Genomic DNA, 23,166 nt, shown 5'->3' on the forward strand with positions numbered 1-23,166 from the left:
CCACGGGGGTCCTGGGGCTGGTTCGGCCCTTCTGAGCCACCCCGAGTTGAGCGAGGAGGCTTGGCCTCTGCAGCCGGATCCCAGCAACCACCGCAGTGCTCAAACAATATTTCAGACGATGTGTCTTTCCGTTCCCCGCCTCCAAAAACAAAAGCAGGGCTTTGATATTTGAGCTTGCACGGAGGTCCTTGTTTCTGGCAAGCAGTCCCAGGGAGCAGGCTGAGGAGAGCCGCAAGAATGATGCAGGGAATGAGGGGAGGACGCATTCGCCCGTAAGCTCAGGGGCTCAGTGCTGCTGGGGCCCCACTCTCAAGGAGGGGAGCACTGCCCACAGTTCCCAAGTCCCCCGTGGCTGGAGGGTTGCTAGGCTCTTAGCTCCTTGCACTTCTAAGTGTGCGCCTGGGTCCCTGAGACCAAGCAGAAGGGCACCAACTGTCCTGGTTTGCCCATGGCTACCCCAGACGTGGTGCTGAAGGTCCCCCGTCCCAGGGAGCTCTGCGGTCCTGGCAACCCGAGACAGGTGGTCGCCCTCCAAGTGGTGCCCCCAAGTGCCCGTGTGGCAGCCGCAGAGAAGCCTTGGGGAACAAGGTGAGGCACCAGCGGGCCCTTTGGTTAGAAGGTGAGTGGGGACACAGACACAGGACCCTGGGGCGTTGGCACAAACGGCCAGCCAGCCTCGATCCCCACCCCCTCGGTCAGCCGGGCATCTGAACTCGAGACGTAAATGCAGCGAGTGTACAAAAATCTCCTTCACTGCCGTTGAGGTCGCGTTTATGCAGCTTTCTGCTTTCCGCCTGCCCAGAAACCAAGGGTAAAATACAAACGTTTCCAAAAGCCCCAATACTTAGCAAACGCCTGGATAGGTTTTTCGCATGTCCTAAAACAGCCGATTTTCTTGTGCATTCGGCTTATTTCCTTTCGTTTGTGTGAGTAAAGCCTGAGATCTGGCTCTTGGGAAGACTTCAGAACCTGCCGGAAGCCAACGGCACCTGCCAATCCCTTCCCCCCCAACCCCCCTGCTATCTGATGATTGTAAGTCTCAGCCACGGTGATGAAACGAGCCTCAGCTGCTCCAGACTCGTTTGGATTTGGGGACCGTGAGGCATTTGGCACAGGGAGGTACAGAACTTTGGTTTGTGCCGCGTTCGGCAACGAATGGGCTTTGAAAAGATCTTGCTTTGAAAGGTCTTGCTTTGAAAGATCGCAAGGTGAGGAGAAAAAGTACTCTTTGGAGGTGAGTGATTGGAGATATCAGAAATTTAATCAAGGAAATGTGTGCTTTGGTGTGTTTAGCGTGAGTCCGATAGGAAAGCCTTGAAGCGAATGTGTGCATGTGTGTCATGAATCTGTCTCCCTCGGCGTGCATGATTGATGGGCAGGTCCGCCGGTCCTTGGCACCCAGTGTTTCCCCTTTAGATGTTGGGTTGGTTTGGACGGCATACTTGTCCCTTAGATGGTGTCCCCAAATGCAGAGCATCACACGCCCAGAACCACTGCAGATATGACATCCTCCTGGTGAAGCGTCTTGGCATTCCAGTGACAGATCTGTTAGCTCTAATGACACATCCTTTCATGCAGGACTTGGCCCTGGCTTGTAATTGCCTGATGCTAATAATGAAGAGAAAAAAGCTTTTGTTAATTTAAAATTTTGGAGCGATGAAGATAAAAACTCTCTTCTCTGGCTCATTTTATCAGGCTCTTGAAAAATGTATTAAAGTAGAACCCTGTGTTAATTCAAGAATGCTAATTCAATACCTAATATAAATTCCTGCCAAACGCATACGTATCGTAATTATTCCCATAGCATGCACCCACCACCCTGACGGGGCTGGCATATTTTTGTTCTTTAATGAGCCAAATCCCTTAGACACTGATGGGGTGCTCGCAGCCTTGAGTGGGTTAGTATACACGAGATGTTATCCATGCTAATTAAAGTGAGAGAGAACGAACCCACCGTAGCCTCTCAAGCTGCTGTTTGTGACGTCTGTCCCCTCTGCGGGCACTCGGTGCTCCAGGATCCCTGCTGGTGGAGAGGTCTGGGAGCCAGAAACTGCAGACTGGATCTTGCTGGAAAAGGAGAGAGTGAAGGCATCAGAGGGGAAGCCACGTCTTCAGGGTCACAGAAGCACGCAAAGAGTGCTCCCGGTTCCGAGTATCACTGAAACAGACACCACAGCGATGGGTATGAATATGGATATATAGATACAAACGCAGGGAGAGGTTTATAGATATTAATATCTGTGCATTTAAATACCCTGTATGTCACGCCTCGGCGAATTTTAAAGCACATGCACTTCTTGTGACACGTCGAGCAAAAGTAAAGGGGAATTTACTGGGAGAACTTGCGGGCAGAGAAGCAGCCATACAGGCAATGCCCCCTGCACTCCCTTTTCCCACAGAGAGGCACGTGCGGGTTGGCACAGCCGGGCACATCCTCCAGGAGACGTCCTGCCCCCCGTACATGGCGTGAATTAGCAGGGGCATCGTGGGGGCAAGGGACACCATGCTGACGATGTTTGGAGGGGAGCCTCCTGGCCGGGGAGCAGACGGGCTCGGGCGTACCACCAAGTGTGGTAGTTGGGATGCTAGCTCAGGTCCAGAGACCTGATCGCCGGTCCTCGGCGAGATCAGTACAGGAGTCCAGCGTAAGCAGCCAGAAATGCCGACAGCGACCGGACAGCATCACATCCTCCAAACACATTTTTCTCGTGTTTTACAGAGGTGTTAGTCTGTGCTGGATTGAAAATTAAAGAAAAAAAAAAAACGTAACTTCATCACAGAAAGCATAAGAAACCCCGAGCTAGAAGGATTGCGTGTGCACCGAGCTAGTCTCTTGCTAATGTTCTAAAAGGGTAGAAGGAATGGGTTTCCGAGCTGTGTCCTTCAGCGGCTCTGATCACATACATGTCCATTAGGAGGTAGTGTCCCAGAAGGTACTTAAGAGCTGATCAGGAGTTTCCAGCTATCGACACGCATAATCCCTCCAGAAACGAACACACTTCCGGGAACACGTCACGTTATTTCTGGGTTGGTTCACGCTGTCGATCTGTGCGAACCAACGGAAAAGCACAAAGCGCCATTAATAAATGCCAGGCATCCCCGCTCCCCACCCCCAGCCTTGTCAAGATACCCTTCATCCCAAAAGCAAACACGCCATTTTCTTCTGGTCTTCCTGTGTGGATGAGTTCCAGCCCCAGTCAGATCATTGCAACGAGACGGGGAAATATAATTACATTCCTAGCTGGCACCAGGATCCCTCTTAGAGAAAAAACCGAGTTTGTTGGCTGAGAGGGAGGTGGAAAGCCCTTAAGAGTTCTGAGGTTGGAAAACGCGTGTCTACCCAAAACCGAGCAGTTCCACCCCGAGAAAAATGGAAAACGCGTGTCTACCCAAAACCGAGCAGTTCCACCCCGAGAAAAATGGAAAACGCGTGTCTACCCAAAACCGAGCAGTTCCACCCCGAGAAAAATGGCATGCATCGCAAAAGCTGTGCATGAGGATGTACACAGCTTTGTTCATGATAAGCGACGGCTGGCGATGACGGAGACGCCCGTCCGTAGGAGAGATAAACAGGATGCTGTGGGCACCTGGGTGGCTCACTTGGTTAAACAGGACGCTGCGTGCTCATCTCTACGCTTGTCAGCAACAGAGAACACTGAGCATGGACAACACCTCGCAGACCTAACAGCAAGTGAACGAGGCTGGAAACAAGACAGAATGTGCCGTGTGGTTTCTTCTCTGAAGTTCTAGAATGGGGGAAACTAATCTATGGGGAGAACGGTCAGAATAGTAGTTAATGGGAGGCGTGGGGGTGACGGACAGCAGGAGCTGGGGCGTCTGTGTGAGTGCTGGAGGTCCTGAGCTCGGGAGGCTTTGACAGGCGCGCGCTTGGGTAGATGTCCACTGAGTCGTCTAGTTAAGGTGTGTGCGCATCCGAACGTTAGGCTGTAACTCAGCTTCTGTGGAAACAAAAGTACCCATGCGTACAAGGTCCTGAGTGGATGAGGTCGCTCCTGGTGAGTCAAGGGGAGCACGGAGTGTGTTATTCTGGAGGAGGGGGAGGAAGGGAGGAGGCCAGCCTACATCTGCAGGCACTGTGAGCCCCCGTCACCTGCGCGCCCCCCGGGAATTCATGACAGACTCACCGTGAGGGTCTCTGTCGTGGAAACCAGGAGGGTCGTTTTCCGGGCTGGCCTGGGATGGATCTGAGACAGCCCGTGTGGACAGCACAGGGAGGGGAGCTGAACACCCAGAAACCATGAAATGCGGCAGGGCCAGACCTAGATTCTGTGCAGCTTGAAACTTTCACCGTTGGGCTGGGGGCGCACATCTAAGAGAATGAATACAAGACCATGTACGCAAGCTTACTGAATATTTATTTAGATCAAGTAAAGGAATCAGCAACTTACAAGTTGCAAAAAATGGGAAAATGCTACAGACATCACAAAATGTATCAAACATATCAAAAGTATTATAACGTCTTTATTTTTAAGTAAATCGGTAACTAATCTGTCCTACCTTTTCCTACGTATTTCTGGCAGTATCTACTTTGAGCATTCCTGACAACAATCTTATAAGTGCTTTACTTAGTGATAGAATTGAAAGGCAATTCGATATTTCTTTTAGCATCGCAGATCAACATTAAATGTTTTTAATGTTGAGGGGCGCCTGGGTGGTGCAGTCGGTTGGGCGTCCGACTTCAGCCAGGTCACGATCTCGCGGTCCGTGAGTTCGAGCCCCGCGTCGGGCTCTGGGCTGATGGCTCAGAGCCTGGAGCCTGTTTCCAATTCTGTGTCTCCCTCTCTCTCTGCCCCTCCCCCGTTCATGCTCTGTCTCTCTCTGTCCCAAAAATAAATAAAAAACGTTGAAAAAAAAATTAAAAAAAAATGTTTTTAATGTTGATAGTTTAGAAAATTTTCCTTTAGCTTTATAACCTGACATGCTTAACCCCATGTATAATTGTTCTCAAATTTCGGCAAACCCTCTTGTGTCTTCTTTCTACGAGCTGTAAGATTTCAGGGCATTTCACGTTTCCTTACAAAGTGACTAATCTTAGATACTCTTTGAATTCCTGGCAGTCATTAACCGTAACCAGTTTGCCATCGGAATCTTTCTAGATTGATGTGTTAGGAGTTTTACGTCATCTTTGTCATTGCCAATATTTCGCGTCAAGTAAGCAAGACATTAACACAGAAGTTCTGATAAAATCCAATTTGCATAATTCCCACTCCAAGAAGAAAATGTGGAGTGTGTTTATTACTTGATGGACTGCCCGGTTTCTGACATGTTAGAGCGTACATTTTTCTAAGCGGATCATAAGAGGGACACGGAACTCTCCACCCCCAATGTTGCACGTCACGTGCTGGGAACAGTTTTCCAGTCAAGCCTTTGACTCCTTGGACCGCAAACCTCGCTTCTTCTGTACCGTCCACATTTTGCAGAGCCCGATGCCACATGCAAGTTCACGGTAGGCGTTATGTCACATGCTCCAGCTGTCGTAGCTCACCATCTAAGTATTTCTGATGTCGTGCTAGACCAGGATAGCCAGCCGTGGAACTAACTGGACATCACATAAATAGATCCCCTTAGACCCACATCCAGGAATATCCCAAGTCCAACTGCCCCATAGCGGGACAGAAAAATGCCATGGCCACTCAAAACCCCTCTGGCACGGACTGAGCATGAGGAAGATACAGTTGTAATGGAAAGAGACAGTGGTTTTAAATAATTATGGTTAAATCACTTACTTCGCCAGTAGCACAACAGCACCTGAGCATTTGAACACATTGCTTGGGAGAAGAACCATTCAAGGCAGCTGCTGAGCTTTGACTGGCCTTAGAGTCGATCTCTTTAGGGACGCATCTCTGTTAAACTCCCACCTGACTGTGAAATGGGTGGGGAGGCGGGAATTTGAGCCAGATTTCACCAGCTTCCAAGAGGCCGGAAGTTGATGGCATATAAACGATGAGTTCCGTCATTTTTGGCACATAGGTAGATGCAGACACATTGATGGGACCGGTCAAGACTGCTTCCGGCTGGGAGTAACGCCGTGTCCAACAGCAACGGTGGCTTTAGCCAGTGAGCTCAACCCAGCTGCACATTAGAAGAATAAAAAAGTAACTACCCCTCTACCCCTCCAGGTTCAGATTCAGGTGGCCTCAGGTGAGACCCAAGAATCCGTACTTTCAAAAACTCCCCCCAAGTAACGCTGATGTGCAGCCACAGCTGAGATGTTTCTTGTCTCGCTGAACAGAACGATTTGGGATAGGCAGTTCCAGGACCAAGTTAGCATTTCGCTGGCCACTGTCCTGGTGACCTCGAAGGGAGCTCTTGCAGCCCCAGGTGGCTCTTGCAGCCCCAGGGACCATGGCCTCACGTGGAGAAGAAGGAAGGGACAAGAGCGGAGTGGGAAGTTCTCTCTTGTGGCTGCTACGTCTCCTCCAATCTGGGACAGTTCCTCTGTCTTTCCTTATTTTCATGACCTTTCCTTTTCTTGCGATTAATTTATTTTGAGAGACAGAGAGCGTGGGGGAGGGGCAGGGAGAGGGAATCCCAAGCAGGCTCCATGCTGTCAGCGCAGACCCCAACGCGGGGCTGGAACCCACGAGCCGTGAGATCATGACCCGAGCTGGGATCAAGAGTCAGACACTCAACTGACTGGGCCCCCCAGGCGCCCCCTGACCTTGGCAGTTTTGAAGAGTACTGAGTGGCTATGTTGAAGGACGCTTCCCAGTTTGGGTCTGTCTGGTGTTTTCTCGTGATTGGACGGGGGTGTGCTTCTCATCAGTATGATGTCAGCGTAGACGCCTTGCTTAAGGTGCTGTCTGCCGGGCTGCCCCTCTGTGAAGTTGCTTCTCTGCCTTTGCAATCCATTTGGGGTGGCGTCCCGACACCAGGCCGCGAGCCCGCTCCCCGTCAGTCGTCCGCACACCGGTGGTCCCGTCCATGGGAGGAAGCTTCAGCTCAGCATCCCTACAGCCCACTCCTCGCCCAGGTGCCCAAGTGGCTTCTTCACCACGTGACTCAGGCTGTGTCCCTCGCATGCACGAAACACCCTAATGGCCCCAGGTGGTGCTTTTCGTAAAATCCAACCTCCTCTCCAGGACGTTCAGGCCTTGTGTGATCTGGCCTTGCCAGCCCCCATGCCCCACCCCCACACTCCTTCTGCCTCTTCTCTTGCTGAGGCTTCAGCCACAGCGCCTCCCATTTATTTTATTTCTCCAAGATGCCACAGTCGTCCCCACTTTCCGATTTTCCCACCCCACCCCCCCAAATCCCCTGGCTCAGGCCCTCCCACGGTTGACACAAGACTTACGGTTCAGGTCCCGGTGAGACCATGGCCCCCCTCCCGCCAGCACCCTCTCCCCATCTCTCCACAGCAAGCGGCTTCATTTCATTTCCCGGACCCTGACGCCAGCGGGATTTATGTCTTTGCCCCCGACGACACCATCAACTTCTTGAAATCAGGAAACTGTATCTGTGTGATTCACTGCTTTATCTCCAGTGTTGAGGACACAAAGGTGCTCATAAAACATTTGTTGAATGAACGGATTCCTTTCACTTCACATGCCCAGTCCGTGGCTCTCTCCAGTGCCGCGTCGAGGAGCACTTAGCCCCGCTGGTCCAAGTGACCTTCCTCAGACTCCAAGGTGGCGCCTCATTGCAGATCTGGCAGCTACGTTCCTTTATACAAAGTCCGGTCAAGTTGGGGCGCCTGGGTGGCGCAGTCGGTTAAGTGTCCGACTTCAGCCAGGTCACGATCTCGCGTTCCGTGAGTTCGAGCCCCGCGTCGGGCTCTGGGCTGATGGCTCAGAGCCTGGAGCCTGTTTCCGATTCTGTGTCTCCCTCTCTCTCTGCCCCTCGCCCGTTCATGCTCTGTCTCTCTATCACAAAAATAAATAAACGTTGAAAAAAAAAAAAAACAAAGTCCGGTCAAGTAACACCATCGCTGTGTCTCGTGTCCTCGAGCTGGTCTACTGGCCATTTCAGTTCACCCTCCTCTACGGCCCCACAAGCTCCAGGCTCTGAGCTGTCAGCACAGAGCCCGACATGGGGCTTGAACTCACAAACCGTGAGATCATGACCTGAGCCGAAGTCGGATGCTCAACTGACTGAGCCACCGGGCACCCAGGGACCCATTTTGACGTTGCTTTTTAACTCAGAATTTTAAGGCCCTCAGGTTGATCACTACTAAATGTCACAGTTACCAGAGAACACATACGCTTCCAACTAGATATTTCCTGTGTTCGTCGTCCCAGGGTCCAGCAGGGCAGAGATGAGAGGGACACCTTGCTGGCCCCAGGGGTGGGGGGGCACAGAGGCTGGAGGGCAGGTGCATCCTGGGCGCTAAGCGTTGCTGCGTCATGATGCACCCCGGAGTGGCTGGCCAGGCCCCCGCGCAGACGTTCCCGATAATTCAGAAGACCACCGTGCTGATTTCCGTCACCTGTGTTTAAAGGAAAATGGGGCGTCCCTTTGCCACTCAACCATCATCCTCAAAAGCATGACTTTGATTCACAGACTTTTTGAATATTACCAAGAAGGATTTAGGACTGTCTACAAGCTGTATTTTTAAAGGGAGAAACAAACAAACACAGAAGGTAGAATACTGGCCATCATGATTTTAGAAAACAATAATAAAGTACATACTTAGACGCATGGACACACGGAGACTCAGAAAGGCTTCACAAGGGTCTGTACCGACGACAGTCACTTTCAGGGTGAAGGACAGGGAACCTGGCAGGTGTGGGCGGGACATAATGACTCGCAGGTGCATGCTTCTTTCTCTTTTCTGTTCTGTTTAACTTTTAGACCATGAGCCAGTATCCACTTTCCATCGTAATGCCAAAAAAATTAGCAATTGGAAAGAAAATCTCCAATGAGGTATTCCGACTTGAAAAGCCGGCATGAAACATTCATAACACACGACAAAGCTTTATGAATTTTAAAAAATCATTAAAAGGAGACGTATTCATTGATGTCAGTATTTCTTTTCATTGCAGTCGAGTCGAGATCAGATTGTCACAGGGGCTCGCTGGGGTTTACTGAGTTACAGACGGCGAGACAGTGCCCCGCGTGGGCTGCCGCCAGTTCAGACCTGGGCCATCATCTCTGGCTCTGTGCCTCTCTCGTAAACCAGTCATGGTAATTATACGTGCCTCACTGGCTTGTCACAAAGTTGCAATAAAAAACAGAAAGCGCTTAGAAGAGTGTGTGCAACGTAGTAAACGTTATGTACGTGTTGGGGATTTTTTGAACGAATATTCACGCTTTATTAGAGATGACGGCTTATTGTTAGCCTTAGGGTTCCCTCTTGGCTGTGAGTTTGGGGAGTCTTCACTGATGCATAATGACACGTGGCCACCATTTCAGCACCATACAGAATGGTTCCTTGGCCCCAAAGAACATGTGCTTTGCTGTTCATCCCTCCCTCCTTCCTGACTCCTGGTCTGTCTGCTAATCTTTTTTCCGTCTCCATCGTTGTGCCTTTGCCAGAGTGTCGCACGGTATGGCTCCTTTTCAGACTGGCGTTTCTTTCACCTTGTGATATGCTGAGCAGGACACGTGCTGGACGGGACCCAGGAACCCAGCAGGGGCCAGACTACGTCAGACCTTGTGGGGCACAGTGATAATCTCCTGTATTACCCCAAAGCAATGGAAAACCATGGATGAGTTTTTAAAATGGCGTCCCAAGAATAATGCGGTAGTAATATGATAAGTCTGCATTTGGTAAAAGGGTGCCCCGTGCACTTTTTTAAGTTCACTTATTTTGAGAGAGAGCAGGGGAGGGGCAGAGAGAGAGGGAGAGAGAGTCCTAAGCAGGCTCTGCCCTGTCAGCACAGAGCCTGACATGGGGCTCCAAGTCATGAACCATGAGGTCATGACCTGAGCCAAAATCCAGGGTCAGATGCTTAACTGAATGAGCCACCCAGGTTCCCCATAAAATGAATTTTTAAATAATAAGGGGAGGAAGGAGGAAGGAGGGAGGGAGGGAGGGAGGGAGGGAGGGAGGGAGGGAGGGAGGGAGGAAGCAGAGGAGTAGCAGACGTTTCTGGTCATGACATTGCCACCCCGCCACCACCACTCCCACTGAGCAAAGGTCCTATCGTGGCGCCCCTGGACTGTTGGCCCAGGTCCCGAGGCCACCAGTGACACCACTTCTGCAGGTGGTGAGGGAGCAGGTTGAGTAGGTAATGCTGAGTCGACCCACGCTGCACGGTTGTGTTTGAAATGCCCGTGTGAGCATTCACGTCGCCCCATTGAGGGTTACCGCGCAACATCGAATGCTGCTAATCGGACAGTCCTGCAGTCCAGAGCAGCTGGGAAAGCTGGGCTTCTGTTGAGGGGCTGACAGGGAGGGAGGACTCCGTCATCAGTGCTCATCCACTTTGGAAGATGCAATGGAAACCCACGCCTTTCAGAACCTACGGGTGGGTCTCACCTTTGTAAGAAGCCCCTTGGGTCGGCCCTTCTCTGGGCTCAGGCTCTCAGCTCACAGGGTGAACGAGAATCAGAAATGAGAATTGTCTGTCAGGGTGCAGATTCACTGGCCTCGCTCAGGAGTCCCACTCAGTGGACAGGTTAGTTTCCCGGGGCTTCCGTAATAACGACTGCGAGCTGGTGGCTTTCCGCAACAGACTTCCCTTCTGTCTCAGTCCTGGAGGCCAGGATCCCACAGCCAGGGAGCCCGCAGGGCTGTGCCCACTCCGGGGGCTCTGGGGTCCAGCATTTCCTCCCCTCCTCCAGCTTCTGGCCAGTGGCCGCCTCCCTCCAGCCTCTGTCTTTATCGTCTCATGGCTTCTGCCCTGGATGCCTGTGTCTCTCCTCGTCTGTCTCTTACAAGGATTTGCTCACCGGACCCAGAGTACACCTGACCCCAGTATGACTGAATCTTAACTAACTACGTCTGGAAAGACCCTATTTCCAAATAAGGTCACATTCTGAGGTCTAGGTAGACAGGCGTTTGGGGAACACGATTCAGCCCCCTGTAGAAGGTCTGCAGACGGTCCTGGAGATCAGCAGTTTTGTGGTTTCTTCCTACCTGGTGCTATATTCACCTGGGTTTAAAGAATAATGGTAGGTGGGCGGTTCCCATTTGTGTAGCGTTCCGTTAGTGGGATTTCCTGCTCCAGGACCGTGTCGTTGGTCTGTGACCGTGTGTTGAGCACCCCCCCGCCCCGACCTGTACCTGTTTCACTAGCACAGTGCAAAGCGAGGGCTGCCCGGAGGAAGGGACAAACTAAGGTCCTGCCATAGATGGTGCTGTGGACCGAACGCCCAAGCCCCTCCAAATTCATGTGTTGAAATCTGATGCCCAAGGTGACGGCATTGAGAGGTAGGGTCTTTGGGGGTTAGCTGGTCATGAACGGGATCAACGTCCTCATAAAGGAGACTCCAGAGAGCTGTGCCACCCTTCCAGCACTGGAGGGCGCAGCGAGGAGACCGCGTCTACGAGCCAGGACGCGGGATCCGTCAGACCTCGGACCTGCCGGCGCCTTGACCCTGGACGTCCAGCCTCCGCAAATGTGAGACATGAACCCTTGCTGCTGACAGTCTCCCCGTCTTGGCGATTGGGTACAGCAGCCGGGCTAAGTGGACCAGGCGGGCTCTCCAGGAGCAGGTGCTGGGCTGGAATCAGGGGCCACCGCCCCTGAGGGGGGGCCAGCCGCTGTGTGGGGAAAGGGGGAAGCGGAACCAGCAGGGGGAGAAGCCAGGCCACCACGGAGCTGGGCCGCAGGTTGGCGGTCCATGCGTCCACATGTCCTGTGTGGCAGGTCTTAGTGTCCCCACCTGGCTCCCGCCCCGGGAGTGACCTGTCATGGCAGCAAGCGGCTGTCTGCTGCCCACGTGCTCCCCGAGGACGGGTTGCGACCCTGCCTCTTCCTCCCCTGCTTCTATGGGTCCCGCTGCCTTTTTCTATGTCCCTCTGGAGGACGTATATACATATATACTCTGACCTTCCCTATTCCGTGGGCTTCTCTGTTGTCCAGGTCCACACGGCCTCCTTCCAGGGCACATACACCCCTTCCTTGCTCTGCAGTGGGGCGGTGCCGGGGTCCTAAGGATGCAGGGGGCACTGAGACACAGAGGCAGTGACAGCCAAGAGCCAAGAAGAATGTCAGCGCTGAGGGCGTGTTTGGCCTTCGCCATGGACGCCGGGTGCTTTCGCCTGACCGTTTTCGCTTAGGGATCCGCCCTGGTGCTCCCTCCACGTCAGCGAAGAGCACTCCTGGCTCCTTCCTGCACCCATGTGGTGTGTGTGGCCCGCAGAGCTGTGTGGTCAGCAAGCGCCCGGGTGATTCACAAGGAGAGTCACGGGCCGGGTCGGGCTGGGCGGTCTGTGCCGACAGGGGAAGCAGGCCCAGCACGGCCCTCCCGCCCCTTCCCTGCCAGCACCTCTGCTGACTTAGGCACCTCTGATAAGACAGAGAGGGAGGGTGTTACCACGGCACTGACTTGCTGGTCTCTGCTTGTTTTATAATTTTCGTGCAGCCGTACGTGTTTAATGTTCTGTTGCATCTGTGTTATATTCTGTGACTGAAGAGAAAAAGTAAAGAATGCAAAATTGAAAAGAAGCCAAAGACTTCAGGATGGCTCAGTCCACTCTGGGGTTAATAGGGACCAAAGGGCTTTATTGCCAGAGGATGGGCGCACCACTGGTGAGTTTTCTCAGTGGTGGAGGGGGGAGGGTAGGAGTGCTGATGGAGCGTGCCGTTTCCCTGCCTCCGCCGAGCTCTCAGATCCCGGCACGTGGGGCACGTTCAAGGGCCGTGTGCACCTTTGGGAGCGGGCAGATCTGGGCACGCAGGCGACCATGCAAGGGGAGCACCTGCAAGGGATAAATCAGAGAGGCAGGAAGTGCCCCAAGTTGAAGCATTTAGCATTAAAGATACTGATGTTTGCAGCTTCCTTTGGAGGGAATCCTGAAAGCAGAGGAACGGAGGCTTGAAACGCGGAGAGATCTGTTGCTGAAGCAAACACAGAAAATGCCCACTGCAGAAGCTAGGCGGCGGGTGTATGGGTGTTCGTTGTACGATGCGGATTTTCCCGTGTGTTTAAAGTGTGTCACAACAACGTGCTGGAAAAGCAGGTCAAACATTTTGATCGAAATATTAAAACCAGAGGCGATGTCTGACTCTGACAGTTGTTCCGTGGGGAGGCGGACCACTGCGGGAGTTTGGGGAACGCCGCGTTAGAGAGTGAGCAGAGGTGATGGCCAGAGAGGGCTCCCCGGACGGCAGAGGGGTCAGAAGAGTTTGGGCGACCCCGGTGGCTCAGCCTCCCCGGCCCCTGAGTGGGGCCGTGGCCTCCCGGGACAATGCATCTGAGCCCTGTGGCCTCCCTTCTCCCCGCGGGGCCACGGCTGAGTCGAGCAGGCCGTCCAAAGGTGTCGGATCTGAGCCCTCTCCCCAAACCCTGAAGTGCTGCCCAGAAACCAGGCCGGGAAATAGGAGACACAGCTTGGCTCAGGCCGACCTCCCAGAATCCGGGAAAAATAGCTCGCAGTGAGCTTCCTCGGTGCCACGGGGTCGAGGCTGGGGCCTGGGCGCAGGAATACGGCCCTCGGAGAGCTGATGGGGTTTGCTTGGGAGAGACAGCCGGGGGATGGGTACCTCCTGCAGCCATGTGGATTTCGGCCAGACTCGGGACTTTAGAAATAACCGTCTCCCCGATGGGCAAACACAGAAGGGCACCGCCAGCGGCTTGTAGATTTTGTGGGTGCTGAGCAGCGTTTCCGTGATTTCACCTAAGTGTACCGTCCTCCCTCCTACGTGCTGGGACCTGCTCCCGGTGTGTGGAGCGACCGTCACTTGGTCCTGCGTCTCCGGGAGGGACACCTGGCGGGTACGCTGTGGCCAGGTCCGTGCTCCTGCTCTGCCCCTCCCTGTCCGGCTGCCGTCTGTGGGGTGTTAGTGGGGTTTCTGCCCCTCGGAGTGGGGAAAGCGTCGCAGGCATCTGGACGACGAGGGGACCCTCCTGTTCAGTCACTTGCAGAAGGTGCCTCGGTGGAAGGAGGGAGGCTGGGGCAGGTGCACAGATGGCCTCAAGAGCGAGAGCGGGCGGTGCCACCTGCCAGTAAACACTGACTGGGAAAGTCTCAGACAGAAGTCCCGGAACACCCCGTGCTTTGCAGCCACCACAACGATGGTAGAGGGGACGCCCAGCACACTGAGCATGGGAGGGAGGGCTCATCGCCAGGAAAAGAATTGAGCAGGAAGAGCCATGAGGCATTTGGCAACGGGGCCAGTGGTGTCATGATTTAAGGTCGTTTTCCAGTGTTACGAAGTCAGGAGCCGTCTCCCAGAACCGCCGTGTGTGGTGGGACAGGTTGTGCACTGCAGGACTCCGGCAGAGGGGTGCCATCTGCTCGGATGCCTCAGCCTGGAGGAAGGATGCCCACTCCTTCTTTCTGAAGGACAGCTGGCAGGGCAGCAGTGAGCTGGCTCCGGCCTTGGGCACCCTCCACCAGCAGGACATCCTGGCACAGGTGCCACCCGGGCCACTCCCCGCGATCGGTGGCGCTACCAGCACAGAAGAGGGCAGGCATGACCTGTGTGGAAACAGACCGCTTTGCGGTTGCTGAATGCTGGTCACAGCCCCACGGACGGGAGGTCGGATGGGGATTGATGAGGAGAGGGGAGCCATTAATAGAAAGCGTGTTCTCGCCGTGGGTCAGAGGAACGTGTTGACTGTGCAGCTCCCAGAAGCGTCTTCGTCTTCCCTTCCCTTCCACAAAGCAGGAGGGCTGCCTGGCCGCCCCCCCCCCCCCGGGGTCCCCGTGAGGACAGTGCCCACTCATTGGTTTTCACCTGCCTGCACGCCGAGAGCACATGACGGTCCTCCCGTCTGTCCGTCCCTGTCCTCCCTTCGTGGCGCGGGGACCCGGATGGCAGGAGCGTGGGCGTCACGGTCACCAAGCGCCCCCCGGGGACCCAGCAGGAGCCGGGGCCAAGGATGAGATGTCCGGTCTAGAGCCCCGGGCACATCAGACCTGTGCTCTGCGGGGTCGCGCCCCAGAGGCTGGCGGGGCGGCCGGGGCTCCCGGACCGTGACTGCCTGCCTCCGCGTTTGATGTAGCACGCACCCACAGACGCGTCTCCCGGGTGGCGTTTCCACGGAGCAGAACCCACTCTGCGGGGCTCCGGAGCCGCTGCTCTGCATGTGGCAGGGGACACAGGCTCTGTGCTCCCAAGACCTTGGCCTTGGCCTGCACAAGCTCCAGGGAGCGTGAAGAGAAAACGACGCTCGGGCCCCGAAGGAAGCGGGGTCCTCACCTTAGCTCCTCCTTCCGTGTCAGGAGCGTCGTGTGACGCGAGAGAGACGGAAGAAAGAGACCCACACGCTGTAGCGTCCCCGAGTGGCTTCCTGTTTCCGAGGACCGTGAGGAGTTATTTGAGGGAAGGCTTCGCACCAGGGGAACGCAGTTCAACAGCTGCCGGCAGGAGAGGAGTCAGTCCCTTCAGCTAAGGATGCTCTTCCCGAAGATACTGGTTTTCCCTCCGCGTCTGTGCGTCTGCGCGTGGTTAACAGGGAGCTGTTTCTGCAGCTGAGCCAGAAGGGGATGTGGGAGGGTCTCGGTGTGCGTGGCTCCTGCCGGCCCGCCGTGTGGGGCAGGACAGGAGACGACCGTGATCCTGCGGCAGGGGCCACACGCCGGCGGCTTTCAGAACAAAGACAAGGCAGCGTTCGCCGAGCGCGTTATTCCTTCTGACCCGGGAAACACAGCAGGTGGGCGCGTGGGCTTGTGTAAGCGTGTTTCGTTTGGGTTTTAAAAGAACAGAGCTGGGGCGCCTGGGTGGCTCAGTCGGTTGAGCGTCCGACTTCGGCTCGGGTCACGATCTCGCGGTCCGTGGGTTCGAGCCCCGCGTCGGGCTCTGGGCTGACGGCTCGGAGCCTGGAGCCTGCTTCGGATTCTGTGTCTCCCTCTCTCTCTGCCCCTCCCCTGTTCATGCTCTGTCTCTCTCTCGTCTCAGAAATAAATAAAAACATTAAAAAAAATTAAAATGACAGAGCTTCCCGAGGAACTTAAAGTCAGGGCTTCAGACGGGAGAATAGGCTGTCGTGCATGGAGGATTCCAGAGATGCTAGAATTTCCGACTTCAGTGTCATAAGTACTGGCCACTCAGATGCAGCTCCGGAAAGGGGTCTCTGCTCTGCCGACGTCCTCTGGCGCTTAGCTCCGCGGGTCCCTCAGTTCCGAGCTGGGCCGTGCTGACCACGAAGATGGGGACACGAGGGCCTGGCCGCTTTCTCCCGCACGGCGCTCCCCTCCTGGGCAGCCGGCCTTGGGCCGCCCCCTCGGTGCAGCCGGTCTGCATCTGACCTGAGAGCCCCCCGCCCCTCTTGTGCCCCTTCCCGCTTCCTCCACAGATACCACTGCCTGGTAGACCTTCTGTCTCGGGGTCCCCTCCCCAGACAGCTCCACGGTCACACCGCATGGCACCAGGGAGAAGGGGGCCGGGACGGCCTGGATGCAGATCCCAGCACGCTTTTCCTACAATTCTGGGGCTAGAAGTACAAGGTCAGGGTTCCCATAGGGCTGGTTACTCCTGCCGCCTTCTCACCGTGTCCGCACTTGGTCTGAGCGCCTCTGGGTCCCTTGTGTGCCTTCCTGTCTCCCCCAAAGGCTGCATTTTAACATCATCCCCTCTTCCAAGGTCCCGTCTGCAAATACGGTCGCAGTCTGGGGTCCTGGGAGGCAGGGCTTCACAGAGGACTTGGGGGGACCGCAGGTGAGCCCCTAACAGGGCCCGCTCCCTCTGCACACCGAGCGCCTCTCCTCCTCCGTGTGTTCGTTGGAAACTTGCTTGTCCCTTGGCAGAAGCCTGTCAGCTTTGCACCAACAGACGTGAGTGAGGTGGGCTGCCTTCCAGCAACATAAACTGGGTAAAGTTCTCTTCTGATCAGTTAGCCCAGTGTAACACGTCCCTCGTGGCTGCGGAACCCTGTGCCTCAGTTTCTCACCTGGAACATGGGGTAATAGCACCTACCCAACAGACTTATTTTGCGGATTACGTGGAATGAGGTATTAGATACTCCACACGGGCGCCTTGCGTGTAGCAAACGCTCAGTAAACATTAGCTGCTTTTCTTGTTACCGCGATGATCAATGGTATCATTTTCGTGCAGGGTAAAGACTAATCTGAAAAAAGGTAACACGTAGCTTGAGAATTGGATGCAAAATATCCCTATAGGCTGTTTATTTGTTGCCAAATCTGAGGGTGGGGGTGGACAGAATTTTAACATCCTTCCCTCTAGCTCTTGGGGGGAAAAAAGGGAAGAGTTTACCATGAATGTTGGTGATATTTAAATAAGATTGAATTCATACAGCATTCAAACAGCAAAGAGGAATGGCATTAAATTCACAGAGGTGATGGACTGTGCATAGCGGGAGTTGGAGTTGACTACGTCCTCACGGTGGCCCGGTGCCGCGGGCTGGAAGCCGACTCTGAAGGAGGGTCTCGGGTCTCACCAGAGCGTCCCCTCAAACCTTCAGCACCGTGCCGGGGTGGCTCAGAGGCAACGGGCGGGTCTTGTCCGCCCACCTGGACCGTTCATCTGGCGATGGCCAGGGCGAGGGAGAGAAGAGGGGCCCAAGGACCGGAGAGGCACGTTCCTCTGGGACCAGGCGGGCCCTGGAGGGATGAACCCGGGGTCTTCCCAAGTCAGGGTCGGCCCAGCCGCGGGTCAGGCTCCCTGGAGACGAGGGTGGGCCAGCGCCTCGTGCGGGAGGCTCAATGAGAAAAGCCCTAGAAGTAAGGCCTGTTTGGGGAGGGGGGAAGGTCAGAGCCGGGAAAGCATGCGCAGGTGTGAGTTAGTTTCCCATGGACGCTCTGACCGATGACCACAAGCTGGCTGTCTTACAACAGGCGTGCTGTCCTCGCGACTCTGGAGGCCAGAAGCCTGAATCATGTCCCCTCCAGGGCAGGATCTGCTCCTGAGTGCTCCTGGGGCTCGGGGCAGCCGGCGCCCAGGCACACGTGGCCAGTCCCTGCTGCGTCGGCCTCAGCTACACATGGCCTCCTCGTCTCTGTGCCAAATCCTCCTCTGTTTCTCCTTATAAGGACACCGATCGCATTTGCAGCCTACCCCAAAATCCGGGATAATCTCGTCTCAGAATCCTAAACTGAATTACGTCTGCCATGTGAATCCCCCTCCCTGTCCTCTGTCTCCCTCTCCCTCCCTCTCTCTAGGGTGTTTTTACACCCCCTTTTCTGCTTACTCTGGACGGGCTGGATGGCACTTAGAAGCCACCAGGGACGGCGAGAGCCAGCAAGGGGGAAGCCCCCGGACTTGCAGCCCAAGCTCACTCGCGGGCACTCCCCAAAGTATCCCTGACACCCCCAGGCTGGAGGCCCCTCCCCATGCGAGAATGGCAACAAGTAAGGCCCGGTGGTACCATAGTCCCCAGGCCATGAGGTTATGAGCATCAGTACCCCCGGCAGGTGTCATACCCCCTAAGTCCCCAGCACATAGGATCCGGAAGCCCAACATATGTGTTTTTAAGTTTATTTATTTGAGAGAAAGGGAGTGGGAGCACGGGAAGGGCAGAGAGAGAGGGAGAGAGAGAATCCCAAGCAGGCTCCACACTGTCAGCGCAGAGCCCGACGCAGGCCTCGAACTCACAAACCGTGAGATCATGACCTGAGCCGAGACCAAGAGTCGGATGCTTGCCCGACTGAGCCCCCCAGACGCCCCTGGAAACCCCTTTCACATACCACCAGCCCCTTCCCCTGTGAGATCCCATTATACACTACGTGATCCCCCCACCCTCCCAAACTGTCCCCCAGGGTGAAGCCTGCAAGGCCGTGGGTCACTCCTCCCTGATCTTTACTTCCTTCGCACGGTTTCCATCACTAGAAAGCCATTAGCATGAGGTGGGGGAGGGGGTCCCCTAAGTTGGTCATAAAGGAAAGATCCGAGTTTATAACCAAGACCTCTGGCCCCCACTGCAGGCCCCAATTGCACTCGCGGCTCATTTTGTGTTCTCAAGAATTAGGATCTTCCCAGATACCTGCTCATGATCTCCTCCGCCTTCGTGTGCCTTCCTCGCCCTGCCCAGCTCACTAAACCCGTTAATTTGGTGCGTAACGGAACCCAGGGGATCAGGGACTCCACACAGGAGAGCTGCGCTTTGCCACCCAGGCCGCCTGTCCCTGCGGCTTTGTCGGGGGCTGTCGCAGGCGCTCGGGGGCACCCCGGCTGGAGTCACCACCTCCAGCACCCTCGGCGCCACAGAGACGGGCAGGGAGCCCTAGACGGCCCCTCGGGAATTGAGTGCTGCTCACAGCTCATTGTCAACCCAGTCCCCTCCCTGTCCCGCTCATGAACTAGGAGGGCAGCCCCACTGTGTGCCTGAAGGAGGGCCAGACGCCGGCGGTAAGCTCTCCGCTCACTGCCTCCGTGCCGACTCTGGCCGTGTGCAGAAAACCAGAGAACGGTGGGGCGGAGATCACAGACCCTCCAGTCAGACATGTTTCGTGTTTTTGTTACTTGCCATAAACACTTTATGCTTGCACGTACCCATGCACATATATGCACACACCTGCACCTGCACACACACATTACACATGCATTCCCACATGGGTACGCATCCACACACGGACACACACAACATGTATGCTCACACATGCACGTGTATGCACGCACACGCACCCACACACACACATGCATGCACATGCACATTATACACATATATGCACACATGTATGTACACACGTGTGAGCACACAAGTACATGTACACACAAGTGCATGCACACGCGTGCACCTATGCACACGTGCACATTCACATGTGTTCTCACACGTGCACACATGTGTGCACACACATGCATCTATACATGCACATTATACATGCATTCCCACACGGGTACACATACACACACATGTATGCTCACACATGAACGTGTATGCACGCACATGCACCCACACACATGAATGCACATGCACATTATACACATACATGCACACATGTATGTACACGCATGTGGGCACACAAGTACACATGCACACACGTATTCACATGCATATGTGCACATAAGTACATGCACATGCGTGCACCTGTACGCATGTGCACATACACATGTATTCTCATGCATGCACCCATGTGTTCCCACACAAGTACATGCACACACAGGCACCTATACACGCACATTATACATGCATGCCCACACGGGTACACATACTCACACGGACACACAACATGTATGCTCACACATGCACATGTATGCACGCACATGCACACACACATGCATGCACATGCACACTGTACACACATGTCTGTACACACGTGTGGGCACACAAGTATATGTGCACACATGCACCTATACACACCCCCTTTTCTTAGTACTTTGAGGAATAAACACTGAATTTCACAACAAAACAGAACTCTAAGACCTAGCCCTAAGTTCACAATCTACCCCGGCACCTGCTCCCACCTTCCACAGGAGGCTCTTGGTGGCGGCCCCGCCTGAGATGCTCTCCCATCTCCCCCCCGCCCCCCCCCCCCAGACCTCGTCCGGCAGGAGGGCCGGGAAGTTACATTCATGAAATGGCCGGTTTCCCCGAAAACAAGTCTTACAACCCGACCTTCCCCCCACCTCCTTCTCTCTCTCTCCCTTCCTCCCTCTCTCCCCCCTCCCTCTTCCCCTACCTCTCCTCTCTGTCTCAGTCCCCCTCCCTCCCTCTGCCTCCCCCAGTCAGCTCATCTGTGACAGTTCAGCCCAGTTTTCTGGAACCCTTGAAAGAGGAAAAGCCTGAGATTACGGGCTGAGGGCAAGAAGAGCCGTGGCCAGGCCACGATGGTGACCAAGCCGCCAAGCTGCTCCGTTCGGCCTTCGGATCGGATTTAAGTCCTTTTGCTAATGGCAGATACTTAGGATGACAACCTGGTCTGACTCATGTAAACGGGCCGGAGTCCGCGTGTCCCTTCAGAGCCGGTGATCGTCGGCGGCCGCGGAACCCCTCGGCGCCCCTCGGTGCCTTTGTGTCCCCGCTGCCTCACCGCGGAGATGAGCGGGGCCTTCCCTGGAAATGCTTTTTATGATGTTCGAACAACCTGATAGTTTCTGCTTTGCTTTCCTCGGGCCCTTCGGGCAGGGATGCTGCACTTGTAGGAGGAGGCAGCAGGGCGGACGGGGTGGGGAGGGGGTGTCCAGGCTGTGCGTTTCCAGCTGCGTGTAGTTTCTAGCAGGGTAGTTTCAGCGAAACCTAGCCTCCGCCTGACCCCAGGAGGTGCTCGGGGTGGTGGCTGTGTGCACAGCGGGTCCTTTCACCAGGCAAAGCGGGGGGTCAGCAGGCCCAGAGGAGGGTGGGCAGCACGCGGCACCCGGGTAGCTGAGGGCACGGCTCCCGACACCCAGTGGCCACCTGACAGAAGAGGTGCAGCGGGACAGAGGCAGCAGGGCACCTGTGTTGGCACCTGTGTACGAACCAGTATGGCTTATTCCTCAGAGAGTGAGGGCACCTCCCCCGCCTCCTCCGCCTTCTCCGCTGTTCCTTTGGCGATGAGATACCATGAGAACTGCCATGCCTCCCACCCCTCTGTCCTCTTCGCAGGTGTCGGACCGCTGTGACTACGTCTTTGTCAACGGGAAAGAAATGAAGGGCAAGGTGAACGTGGTGGTGAACTTCACCTACCAGCACCTGAGCAGCCCTCTGGAGATGACGGTGTGGGTGCCCCGGCTCCCGCTGCACATCGAGGTCTCGGACACCGAGCTCAACCAGATCAAGGGCTGGAGGGTGCCCATCGTCTCCAACAAACGGTGGGCGTGCTAGTCAGGACTCCACATTAGAGACCCACGCCAAACAGGCTTTGGCTAAAAATGGAACTTTGCAGGGTAGCTAATTTCAGGCCCGAGTGGACCCGGGGATCCCTTACGGGTGGAATCTCTCCCTACCTCTCAGCCTGGTTTGCTATGTGTTGGCCCCGTATTCTTTTTACGTGAGGCTCCAGACTTGCACTCCACCCACAGAAGGTGCATCCTTCTCCTCCCCAGTGGCTCCAGCAGAAGTCCTGGGGTTAGGCTATCCTCCCTTGGCTGTGTGCCTGTCCCTGATCCAGTCACCGTGGCGAGGACACGGAATACACTGCCTGGTGAGGCCTCATCCACAGTCCCCTGGAGGAAGAGGTCAACCCTGCCTGAACCAATGGGCTGATACCAGAAGGAGGGGACCTGGGAATACATTCTGGCTGGACCTGGGCAACCTCTCCGTGCCCCCAGCCCAGAAGCTCTCAGATTGCTTGGTCCTGGGGAGATGAAGTCAGAGCCTGTGACCTGCATGCCTGGCCCTTTGTGCTGATGGTGCCTGATAGGGTGATAGGTCTTCTTTTTTTTCTTTAGTTTATTTATTTTGGGGGGAGGGGGATGGGGAGGAGCAGAGAGAGAGGGAGAGAGAGAATCCCAAGCAGGCTCCACACTCGGCACAGACGATCCCACAACCGTGAGATCATGACCTGAGCTCAAATCAAGAGTCAGATACGTAACCAGCTGAGCCCCCCAGGCGCCCCAGTGACAGGTCCCCTCTGTCTGCACTGGGCACCAGATACCAAGAGAGTTGCAAGAGGTCAGGCTCTTTGTTCAGGGACTTTGTCACCTCGGAGAAACCCGTGCCTGAGGACTCGCATGCCGGCGACCTACAGAAAGTCAAAAATGAGTGTGCGCGGAATTAGAGGAGGAGGAAGCTCTCCTGGTGTCTGTGTGCTCAGCGGGGCAGGAGACTGGCACTGGTCTGAGGGGTGACCTCTGTTTACACCCCTGCCCTTGGAGCTCCATCCCTGTTAGTCTTTGTGCTGCTGGGTGAGCGGGAGGCTTGCAGGCCGTGGGTCCCACGCGTGGTTGGAAGATGGGTTCGGCAGTGATCCTCTCCTTGGTGGCCGGGGTCTCTGATGTGGAGGTGGCAGGGCGGCCTTAGGAGGGGTTACTGAGCCCGCGAGGGCAGGTGGGTGCCAGGACTCCCCCGAGGACGGGCCGAGTCTGGTCTCGGCACATCAAGACGCAGAGTGTCACGGCTGTCCTGCTCAGCCCTGACAACGGAACGGGGCTGTCGCTCAGACAGAGACCACGACGTGCCAGAGAGGATGGGCTGGGTGGAAGGCGTCAGTCACGAGGGGAGCAGCTAACATCTGTCCCCGAGCCGAACAATGGCGGCCCTTTCTACGCTTACTGC

At 55.3% G+C, this 23,166-nt stretch overlaps 1 protein-coding gene across 2 annotated transcripts in view; it reads left to right on the forward strand.

The window, feature by feature from the left end:
• TMEM132D (transmembrane protein 132D) overlaps positions 1-23,166 on the forward strand; it is a 564,124-nt gene that overhangs the window by 532,365 nt on the left and 8,593 nt on the right. For both annotated transcript variants that reach the window (XM_086681430.1, XM_086681429.1), the window contains one exon: positions 21,556-21,761. In XM_086681430.1, coding sequence (XP_086537556.1) covers positions 21,556-21,761 — 206 coding nt within the window. The remainder of the gene's footprint in view (positions 1-21,555; positions 21,762-23,166) is intronic.

The sequence above is a fragment of the Puma concolor genome, chromosome D3 (assembly GCF_028749965.1).
Source record: "Puma concolor isolate L17-30 chromosome D3, mPumCon1.1.hap2, whole genome shotgun sequence".
NCBI lineage: Eukaryota > Metazoa > Chordata > Mammalia > Carnivora > Felidae > Puma > Puma concolor.